Below are 12,350 nucleotides of genomic sequence, written 5' to 3' on the forward strand. Positions count from 1 at the left end.
TTCTATATATTTTAAAGTTCCCTTTCTTTGCATGTTCATCTTTTCTTCCCTCAATTTACTTTCTCTTACTATTTTTTATTTCTAAGTGTCTAAAAATTTTAAATAGTTTCATTTATCTCATAAAAATTCTACATTATTGGTATTCTTGCCCCCATTTCTTAGAAGAGGACAATAAAATACAAAAAGGTTAAAATATAAGCCCGGACAGAATCAGGATCTTTGGAAATCTATCAAAAATCCCAAACCCATGCTCTTTCTACTATACTACATTGCCTGCTGTGTGCTGCTATGTTGTTAAAGGAGAAATAGTGTTCTGGAAGCAAAATGTCTAGAGAGTTTGCCCAGAAAAACACCAAGTTACACAAGGAAGTAGCTGCTTAGACAGTTCTGACCAAAACAAAAAGGTAAAGAAATTTCAAATCCCCCAAATCTTCATATTCCAGAAAGTAACTCAGGCTTGCTCTGGATGACAGAACAATGCAGATAAATTAAGACTCGAGAGGGAAGACTTGAAAACATAAAAAGGGTCAAGAAGAAAAGCACTCAGAAAAAGCTTCCTACAGCTGTTACAAATAGGTATCAAATGAAGGCACTGGAAGGTCAAATACAGAATAAAACTCTATTCCTCAGAGGCAGTCAATGAAATGTTTCATGATCTGACAGAGAACCCAATCGAAGGCATGGATTCTTCCATCATTTGTGGGTTTGAATTCTTAGACTAGGTTTGAATGTGTTACCATAATCTACTTTCTGACAGAGACTGACTACATATAGGTTCAGGCTCCCTGATTTTCTTAACTGGCTAAGACTTATACACCAGATAAGAAAGTCAATTCTACTACTTCGTAACATGAAAAAATGACAGAGAAATATGTCTCCTGATGAACCAAAATTTTCCCTTGGTCTGCAAGAGATTAAATGTAATTCTTCAAAATGCAGCCCTTCTTTGTTAAAGGAGAAAGCCCAATTATGAAATAATGATTCCTCAAAGACCTATCTACTTTTCTAGGCCTGTAGCCAAGGAAATCATAAAAGTAAAATTGAAAAATTTTTGAATAACATCAATTAGCAGTGGTCAGATCTCAAGAGAAATATTTCAACAATTCAAGACATACTCAAGAGAAAATGTTCACAGAATCTAGCCATAACAACACACACTTGGATTGTCACATCAGTGGGGACCACAGTGTGGTACTTTTATAAAGGCATGATTGTATACTTGTATCCACACATACACTATTGGTCTAAAAAACATCAAATTTTACATAGGTTGTGATAAAGCACTGATTAAGCATTGCAATAATATCTATCTTAATATCTTAAGAATATTCTTAAAACGTTTTGAATTCTCTCTCTGCCTCTTAAATAAAAAAATACATTTTAAGTATATGAAAGGAAAAGAAAGGGGTGTGTGTGTTTGGCAGTTAAGATTACAGGTGGGATGCCTGCATCCTATATCAGAGTGCCTGGGTTCAAGTCCCAGCTCCACTCCCAATTCCAGCTTTCTACTAATACACACCGTGGGAGGCGGCAGATTTTGGCTCAAGCAGTTGAGTGCCAGCCACCCATGTGGGAGACCCAGATTGAGTTCCTGGCTCCTGGATTTGGCCTGGCCCAGCTCAAGGCCATTGCAGACATCTGAAGAGGAAACCAGTATTTGTGAGTGCTCTCTCTCTCTCTCTGCCTCTCAAACATATTGTTTTAATACATATTTTTAAAATGAATTCCTGGCATATTTTAACCAAATGAATGTTCTCAGAATAATTAAGAATCTACCAGATCACAAGCTGCAGAATCTAACTGGCTTACAGAAGCTATTTACCAAAAGATCTTGCTTCGGAGTGAAACATCTAACATGAGTTGAGTTTGAATTTTGGGGAAGGGTAATGTATTTTTGAGATAAGGTTCCTCTGGTCTTTGCCCCAATGCTAAAATTTTTTAAAAGAGCAAGAGAATATTAATGTAAAGACAAATAGAAATTTAAAACACAGCATCAGAAGAAATAACTAATAAATTAGTTGACAAAAGATAGGAAGGTTGTGGCAATCATAAAACCTATTTCAAGGTAGAATATTTTACTTTACAAAATTACATCACCTTAAATTGATCATTTTAGAACCATATAAGACTTGCAAACAAGATGTTCAAGTGCTAATGTGCCACTGATTAGCAACAGTAAATCGCTTGATCTCTCTGAACTTATCTGCACAAAGAGAATATTACTTTGCCTATAAAGATTACAGTATAGTTTACAAATCAAAAGAGCTAACATTTAGGAAAACATTTTATAAACCTTAAATATTAAACACAGAGATGTTTTTAAAGAAAGCTGTCCCACATATGTACAGTTTTGCTTTCTGCAGTTTCAACCCAGGTCAATCATAGTCCGAAAATATTAAGTGGAAAATTCCAGAAATAAACATTCATAAATTTCAAATTGTGTGCCATATTAAGTAGCATTGTGAAATCTCTCACCATCCCACTTGGATCCACCCAGAATGTGAATCATCTTTGTCCAGCATATTCACTCTGTGTTAACTGCTCATCTACTCATTTAGTAGCCACCATGGTTAATAGATCTGCTGTCACAGTATAGCAGTGTTTGTGTTCAAATAACCCTTATTTTACTGAAAAATGGCCACAAAGGGCAGAAGTAGGGATGCAGATATGGCACCAGCATATAAAGCATGAAAAGATGGAGTGGATTTAGTGGCAGAGCAGGTTAAATACCTGCTTGGGACACCAGCAACCCCACATCAGAGAGCAGGTTCAAGGCCAAGCTGCTCTGCGTTGGATCCGGTTTCCTACTCCTGCATTCTTGGAGGCAGCAGATGATGGTCTAAGTGTTTGCACCCAGCCATACATGGGGAGACCAGGATGGAGCTCCTGGCTTCTGGCTTCAGCCTAGCTTAGCCCCGGCTTTTGCAGGCATTTGGAGAGTGAACCAGCAGATAAAATGTGTGTGTGTGTGTGTGTGTGTGTTTTCTTCTTTCTCCCCCCACCCCCTTCCTGTCATTCTGTCTTTAAAATAAATAAATAATTAAGTAAGTAAGTAAGTAAGTGGAAGGAAGGAAAGGAAAGATGGAAGTGAAGGAGAAAGGAAGGAAGGAAGGGATGGAGGGAGGGGTAAGGAAAGATAGCCTGTAGAAATCCGAATGATGCCCTGATTACGGTGGGTGATTTCAACACATACCTGTATATAACTGTATATATGGATTAAGAGTTTAGGCTTTGAATTAGAAAAACCTATGTTCAAATAAGTTTGCATCTGGTATCACAGACAAGTTACTTATTCTCTCCAAGGCTGATTTCTCATATACAAATTAGGAATGACAGTGAATACTGTCAGGCTGCTATAGGGCTTACTAAGATAATGTAGGTGAAGTATACTTGTATAATACATAGTATGCAGTAAATAGTCCACACGTCATTGGATTTAAGATGACAACCAATGTATTGTTGCAGACTGTGGAGCCACAGCGAAATGAATCAATTCTCGGTTTTAGTCACCCAGTAACATGTGGCCACTGACAGGTTATTTAAGTTCACTGAGGCTGACTTCTCATTTACAAATTGGGAATGATATTATCATTTCAAGGGATTACTGGGGAAATTCATTAAATAATATTGCACATGTGAAAGTGTGGCTTATCTTAAGTCTCAATGAATATTACGTGCCATTTTCATTCCTTCCCTCTATTGTTTGAATCCAGAAACATTTAAAGTTAGGTATAATATTTCTGTCCCATTCAAAATGGGGGAAAAAAGGCGGCTAAAATCAAAAGTCCAGAAACTTTTATGACACAGGGTATGGAATGCAAGAACTATGTCAGCACTAAAGGAATGCATGCCTAACAAAGAAACAAAAACAATGAAAAGCATGGTTTTAAAAGCTCAAGAAATTTCAACTTGTTGCCAATAGAAATTGTACCACAAAGAAGCATAAGTTAAAAAAAAAAAATGTAGAGTTCCAATCTTCTTAAAAAGACTTTTTTTCTTTTTTGCAATTTAATTGATTTGTTCAACATCACTGAAAACATTTGTTGCTCTTTAAAACACAGTGTTAGGGGCCAATGCTGTGGCATAATATGTTAATCCTCCGCTTGTGGCACCGGCATCCCATATGGGTGCAAGTTCTAGTCCAGGCTGCTCCCCTTCCAGTCCAGCTCTCTGCTATGGCCTGGGAAAGCAGTGGAGGATGGCCCAAGTGCTTGGGCCCCTGCACCCACATGGGAAACCTGGAAAAAGCTCCTGGTACTTGGCTTAGAATTGGCGCAGCTACAGCTGTTGCAGCCATTTGAGGAGTGAACCAGTGAAAGAAAGACCTTTCTCTCTGTCTTCCTCTCACTATCTGTAACCTACCTCTCAAATAAATAAATAAAATCTTTTAAAAAATGTAGTGTTACAATTATATGTCATGCAAAATTTCCAACTTCCAAATATACATGAATACTATATGCATTTTTCTTATTTTCATGTCATTTAAAAAATACTTTCCTTTGAAAAACTAACTTCCACTTATTTAACCTTGGTTTGCTTTTCCCTTTTATTCAGGTTTGCTTTGCAACAGTCAGTTTTAAGAATAACCACCAGATGGCCCATCCCACAAATGATATAACTTCTGGTTTCTGAGATCATTCTCACAAATTTCCTTTTAGCATGATACCATCACACAGATAGACATAGCTGTCATTTTTTGAAAGACTGAATATATCCTCATTTAAATATTCTGCATTCTGTAACATGTAAACAGAAATTTTTATTGTGATATTGATACTTTTGCAATTAATGTTTCCTCTAATTAGTCCTTTAGACAACTAAATTTTAAAATAAATTTTATTTTTCTTTATTCTGCTGTTTACAGATAGTGTTAGTTTTTATTCTTTAGTCTGAATTTTAGACAAAGCTCTGCAGTCTGTATCTATTTGAACAATATGCTAATTGTACTTTATTAGATGTGTTTGCTTAGAGTAACCTACTTGCATTGATATTGGACAACTGCCAATCTGCAGCTTAATGCCACGGTTGTAATTCAATTGTTAGACTGCATGCTGGTTTTCAAATATAGTTTTACAAAATGAGAACAGTAGGGGGCATGCAGAGCTCAAGATGTTTGTTATCACACTGTATTAGGAAACCATATTTTACCTTCTAGAATCTGTGGTCTTATTTGTTTGGCACACTTACTCATTTTTAACTATGTGTACTACGGAATACAAATATGACATCCTTACAAAAACTTTGACTTTATCTGTCAGTATCATACTGCTGCTGTTTTTAATTTATTCCTATGTCTACTTAAAAGAAATTTTTTAATATGTGACTAGCAACGGCATACTTCATATTTTGCATTTTGATTCACAAAAGCATACTGAACTGTGAATGTACTAAACAGTAATGTTTTATGTAAATGATAGTTTATCATCATTTTTGCACTTAAAATTTTATTGAGAATATGACCTAATTCTCATTACAAATGTGAATTCTGTTCTCTCTTTAAATATTCAACAGCTATAAAATGGATGATTATATAAGGCAGGCAAAAACAGAACCACTTCCTTTATGTGGGAGCTTCTTGTTAACAAAATATCTTTACAAATGCCCAATTTAGTGCCTGCACATCGTATCCAAATGCCACAGAATTTTTCAATTTCTCCTTTAGAAAATTCAGTGGTGCAAAGGTTTAGGGCAGGGTAAAGATAAAAATAACCAACTGATCAATGTGGCTTTGCCTTTGCAAGACTGTAGAAATACTGCAGCATGAACAAACATTGGACAAGTGACCTGTTCATTGACTCTGGAATGTGACGGTCCATGATGGATAAGAATCTTCACAATTTCCACATCTCCTTTCCAGGCGGCCAGATGAATAGGAAAATAACCTTTGTTGTCTGCTACATTGGCTGATGCTTCATATTGTAGTAGTTTGAGAACTATGTCCCTAAGAAAGAAATAAAAAACAGGAAAATACAACAGAAAGAAAATATGCTGAACAACACAGGTTTTATTATACAGATAATTATAAGTATACTAGATACTGACAGACAATTTAGAGTAATCATTCAAAGTACTAAAACATAAAATTGGGTTTAGAAGTTTCCTACCCAATATTTGCTTATTTTACTTACCTAGAAAACCACCAGCAATACCAACAACAAAAACACACATATACACACTGCACAAGCACACACACAGACCACTGACCAACCAATGAAGTTGCTTTATAGAAACCATTTGGACAAAAAATATATTTTAGTAACTGAATGAGTAGTTAAATAAATAAAGAGAATATCTCTCCCCATTTTTAAAAAGAGGTATTTTTCCAGTTATCTTTCATCTGATTTATCTTGAAAAAAATGATGAGGTCACAAATTCCCTGTTTACAGAAAAAGTTACCATAATACCAAAGATATTTAGGGAGTCTATACATCGTTCCTAGAGTAAACTGGAATGAGATATTGAAGATGCATATAAAACAAAAGACAGCACATTAAGTAAGAGACTCCAACAAGTTGTCTGTAATAATACTCCAGGGTTTTGCTGTGTTTTTTGGTTTTTAAAGATTTATTTATTTATTTGAGAGTCAGAGTTACACAGAGAGAGAATGAGAGGCAGAGAGAGAGGTCTTCCATCCACTGGTTCACTCCCCAATTGGCCGCAATGGCCGGAGCTGAGCCCATCCGAAGCCAGGGGCCAGGACCATTTTCTGGGTCTCCCATGCTGATGCAGAGGCCCAAAGACTTGGACCATCTTCTACTGCTTTCCCAGACCACAGCAGAGAGCTGGATGGTATGTGGAGCAGCCAGGATTCTCAAATGGGCACCCATATGAGATGCCGGCACTGCAGGCGACAGCTTTACTTGCTATGCCACACCATCGGACCCTACTCCAGGGTTTAAACAAAAAAAGAGTTTAATAAAAACTCCTGAGCCATTGTACATAACACATTTTCAATGTGTGTTGTTCATACTCCTGTGTTTCTTCATCTTTTTCCTCCAAGCCAAAGAAATGACAATATAAGGGAACTTTATTTAATTTAAAGGAAAATTTCCACCACTGATGCACTTTAAACACATATTCACTATGTACTACCTATAGGATTTTATACTCAATCCCCATCAGGTATTCCAAATAAAAATTCTGAAATCTAAATATTTAAGTTCAGGAAGAATTATTTGAGATTATCAAAATAAATTGTATTACTTTGTATCAAATAATAAAAAACTGTAAAGTAAACAAAAACTGTTTCTTTTGCACGCATTTAAGAAACAAATTCTAGGGGCTGGCTTGGCGGCTTAGCAGGTAAAGCCACCGCCTGCAGTGCTGGCATCCTATATGGGTTCCCGTTCAAGTCCCAGCTGCTCCACTTCTGATCCAGTTCTCTGCCACGGCCTGGGAAAGCAGTAGAAGATGGCCCAAGTCTTTGGGCACCAGCACCCAAGTGGAAGACCCAGAAGAAGCTCCAGGAGGCTTTATATCAGCCCAGCTTTAGCCACTATGGCCATTTGGGGACTGAACCAGTAGATGGATGTTTCTCTCTCTCTGCCTCTGCCTCTCTATAACTCTGCCTTTCAAATAAATAAGTAAATCTTAAAAAAAAAATTTATTAACTCACTAAATGAAATCCTAGATAGATACATATAAATACATACATAAACACACATATACAGTTGCAACATATAGCAGTTTCTTATATAACAAATCACTAATGGGAGGGTGAATATAACAGAAAAATCTAAATTTTTCATAAAATCAGACCCCAAATGAATATAACAAATATAAAAAAGTGAAGAAGCTACAAATGAAAGCAAGGTGAGACTAAAAAGGGTAAGTTACCAGAAAAACAGATAACAACACAAAATTATAACAAATGGTAAAACACATTGCCCAGAATGTGGCCTAACTAAAGGTATAAAATCATAATGAAAGAACCAAGAATCTGCTATAGAAATTTTTAGAACGTTCTAGGGGCCCTAATTTTTCTTCTGATAAATTTCTGAGAAATTGAGAAATAGTTTAACAGGTCTTCTTGAAAACTGATATTATTTTACAAGATCTGAATTTAGAAGGTTTGAATTTGAGTACCAGGTATGCAAACTACCTAAGGCCGGGGCCCCAGAGACATTACTTTTTCTTTTCCAGAGGAGCTTACGTAATAACACCAATGCCTACTATTTAAGACTTGGTAAGAAGATTAAGGGAGATCATTGAAAAGAAATTACTCAATAAATATTAAGGCATTATACAAACACCAGTCCTTGTCCCAAGTAAAAATAAAATATTTTAAAAAGTGAAATGTTCACAGCAAATCACCTTTGAAAAAGAGAATCTGAAAATTAAAGAAAACTTGAAAGTTAAACACTTCACATGTTTCTCCCAATTTCACTGCCATGAAAGATTTCTTATGTAGAGCCTTCCACATGGAGAGGACTAAATAAACTCAATGAAGTAATGAGGATTCAGTACTTCTGAATAACAATAGCAGCTAAGAGCCACAAAATCTGGTTTAAAATCAGAAATCTCAGGGCCGGCTCCATGGCACACTAGGTTTATCTTCTGCCTGCGGTGCCAGCATCCCATATAGGCGCCGGTTCTAGTCCCAGTTGTTCCTCTTCCAGTCCAGCTCTCTGCTGGGAGGGCAGTGGAGGATGGCCCAAGTGCTTGGGCCCCTGCACCCGCATGGGAGACCAGGAGGAAGCACCTGGCTCCTGGCTTCGGATCAGTGCAGTTCTGGCTGTTGCAGCCACCTTGGGGAGTGAACCAACGGAAGGAAGACCTTTCTCTCTGTCTGCCTGCCTCTCTCTCTCTCTCTCTCTCTCTCTCTCTCTCTCACTGTAACTCTTCCTGTCAAATAAATAAATAATCTTTAAAAAAATCATAAATCTCTATAACTTCCTTATTTAATCTGAACAAATCAAATAACCTCTCTCTCTCAGTTATTATTAAAATAGAACTTAGAGACGGTTTCTCACTACCTGTATCAGATGGTTATGGTGTGACTCAAATGAGAAACAGGCATGATGGTAAAATTATGTATAATCAAAAGCTATTCTCAAGCAGGAGGTAGCACTGTAAACAATTCTGTCATATTTTTAAAATAAAATATTACAGCCCTTACAAAGTAAAATAATACTAAAGAAATGTGGTCAAATTAAAATTCCAGTATTTAAAAATAATTCATTTTACCACAAAACAGACGTCTCCAAATTAATGTTAAAGACAATTTTGAAGGAGGTTTTAGTTATATTTATCAATGCCTAACTCAATAAAGAAAAACCTGAAATATCTTCTCTTTTCAAGAGGGAAGACTAATCAACTCATCAATCTTTTTTTCTTTTACTCTCACTCAAAACAATCCAAATTCCATTTGTCCTTTGACTAAAACTTGGTTGACATTTTCTAATACTATATGTGATACGAATTAATTTATTTTGTTAGCAAGATTTATGAAACAATAAAAAAAAAGCCTATTTAAAAGCTGACTTACTGTTCATTTGTATTATATAGTGTTATATTGTGTTTCACATTGTATGTTATGCATATTATATTGTATTATGTTGTATATAACTAAATTGGGAAATAATGTATATTTATGAAATTGCCATTGATAAACATCAAGGTCTCAAATATTATTACTTTTTTAAAAATATTTTTATTTATTTAATATTCTATATTTTATTTTTAAAGTTGTTTTTAAATTTTTATTTAAGTTGCACTTTTTATCTTATCGAGATATCAGCAATGAACTGACTAGGCTCACATAGTATAGAAACTATCTTTGTGAAATAAAAAGTTATATCTTTGATCAAATGCCTATCAGTTTTACTGAATATAAGATAGACAAAATAAATTAACAAATTGTCATTAATCTTATTATATATCCACTAATATCACAGCTAATATGAATTAAATAGAACTTTTTATCCAGGCTCATTAAGAACAAATTAAATTCAAGGTATTTTTTCTTCATATCTGAGAGGCATAAAGACAGAGTTCTCATCCACTGTTTCAGTCCCTAAATGCCCACAATGGTTGGAGGCTGGAGGCTGAAGCCAGGAGCCAGGAACTCAATCCAGGTCTCCCAGGTGGATTACAGGAACTCAACTGCATGACCCATCATGACTGCATCCCAGGGTCTGCATCAGCAGGAAGCTGGAGACAAGAGTCACTATCGGGCATTAAACACAGGTACTTCAAGGTGGGATACAAGCATCTTAACCTGCGTCTTAACCACTAGGCCAAATGCCTGTCCTTTGGGTACTTTCTACAATGTACAAATTAGAAGAGTAGTTAACACTATAACAACACCATTTGACATCATTTTTCTATTTTTACAAGGGCTGAGCCTAATATCTTATTCACAGGTATTAACAAATGATCATGTTGACACTGCATGGTTACCTGGCATGAAATATTAAATTATATTGCAAATTAATGTCTGTAGAACATCAAGTAGCAACATAATCCCTATGTCTTCAACATAAAGTAGCAATGCTTCTTACATCCAACTTTTGAAAACTAAGAAATGTTATAAAATCCTAAAGTAAGTATGACTGACAGGGCACCAGAAAACTAATTCCAGGTCCCAGAGGTAAAACAAAACATCAAATTAAATTTAATAATAATCCAATTTAAATTATCAAAACATTTTGCAGCTTGAATCTAATTTACAAAAATTCAAGTGAAAATAAAAATTCCAAAAGTATTGTTTTGTGACTATATTTAATTTGTATTTATTTTCTGATCTCTAAAATATACAGCTGATTGATACAAAAACCTTTCAAGAAGTTCAGTATATGTTCTGAGCAAAATTAATTAGGAAGATTCAATATTCAAATTTCTTTGACTCAAAAATGAGATTAAATTACAACTGAAGATGTTTGTTTTATTTCATCCTCCCGTAGATGGTAGCATGCAAAGAACTTTGAAATAAATGTAAGAAAACATAGCTGCTGGGGAGAGAGTTTAAAAAAAAAAAAAGTGGAGAGAGTGCAATCTCAGGGAAAAGTTAGGGAGAAAATTGAAGTGGAAATTCCATGGAATGAAGAGGGACACTGTAGATCTAGGTGGAGGTGGGGATGCGCAGCACAAGCATGGACACACACAGGATCCCAGCAGCAGAAAGCCTCAGTGCCAGCTTTGGAGAAGGAGGTGATACCAGACTGCAGCAGCCCAAGCCTCTGGTGATATAGCAGGAGAGGCTGGTATGAGTCTGGCCTGGAGCCCTGTGGGGGACAGGGTACCTGCCAACCTCAAAGGAACAAAGGGGTACATTTCATCTCTCACCCAGCAACTGGGTGAGAGAGGGCAGGTGCCATTTTAGACATATGTAACAGTGGCACCACCTTGTGTTCATGTACCCAGAAACCAGCTGAGAGGAGCCAACTGGTCTGACTGGGAAGATTGACAGGGGACTGGGCACCAAGGAGACACTGTGAGGTGTTCCCAGCCTCCCAACATATAACAGGCTCTGGGACTCAAACTGCCAGGGTGGAGCACCCACAGGCAGCTGGAATATCTCCACCTCTCTCTGGATAGGATGGACTGGTGGGACAGATCAGATCCTCAGCGCCCCATGGCTATGGGAGCCTGTGTCCTGGGACTGTGGAAATACTGTGGCTGTGAGGGAGGGTAGAGGATATGGCTGGGTTTATGGGCAGTTGCTGTAGGTTCCACAGGCTCGGGGCTCCCTGACTGCCTGGGGAGGGTCACCACTGTGGGACCTGTGCTCACACTGAGGACTGCAGAAATCCTGTGTGGTTCTTGTGGCAGTGCAGATCAGCATGCACCCACTGGGGGCTAGAGCCTGGGTACTGATCACCCTGAAACATAGAAGGTGAGGGTGTGACTATGCCAACAGAGCTGATCAAACCCTCAGCCCTCTGATAAAAAAGAGGTCTACCATGCCCAACATGGGTGTCACCCTGGACACTCCCCAACCATGGAGCACTGACCAGAGCTCCATGACTACATCCAGCACACATTGCTGGGTATTCACTGAAAGAACAGACACTCCACTAAGCTACAGAGGAACAGTCCAAATATAAAAGTCATCAGAGGATAAAATCAACAATTATCTCCACAAATGCTTAATAATAAAAGCAGAAATTCAAGAAACAAGAATAGGAAGAAATACGAAGCCCCCAAAGGAACACAGCAAAAATTTGATATTATAATGTGAAGATGAAGACAGTGATGAATGCCAGAAATGGCATTCAAAAGATTAATCATGGTATTACTCGGGAAGCAATCAGAAACAAATTCACAAATTAAAGAAATCCATATATGACATGAATGAAAATGTTTCCAATGAAATTAAGATTTTAAAGAGAAATCAAAAAGAAATATTA

General features: G+C 36.8%; 1 protein-coding gene across 19 annotated transcripts in view; it reads right to left on the reverse strand.

Annotated features, from left to right (window-relative positions):
• ANKS1B (ankyrin repeat and sterile alpha motif domain containing 1B) overlaps nucleotides 1–12,350 on the reverse strand; it is a 1,209,513-nt gene that overhangs the window by 1,040,107 nt on the left and 157,056 nt on the right. For 18 of the 19 annotated variants that reach the window (XM_089308838.1, XM_089308836.1, XM_089308835.1 and 15 more), the window contains exon 3: nucleotides 5,785–5,941. The exons of the other annotated variant lie outside the window; for it this stretch is intronic. In XM_089308838.1, coding sequence (XP_089164964.1) covers nucleotides 5,785–5,941 — 157 coding nt within the window. The remainder of the gene's footprint in view (nucleotides 1–5,784; nucleotides 5,942–12,350) is intronic. 19 annotated transcript variants of the gene reach the window in all.

The sequence above is a fragment of the Oryctolagus cuniculus genome, chromosome 11 (genome assembly GCF_051225735.1).
Source record: "Oryctolagus cuniculus isolate XC-2025 breed Fujian yellow rabbit chromosome 11, ASM5122573v1, whole genome shotgun sequence".
Taxonomy (NCBI): domain Eukaryota; kingdom Metazoa; phylum Chordata; class Mammalia; order Lagomorpha; family Leporidae; genus Oryctolagus; species Oryctolagus cuniculus.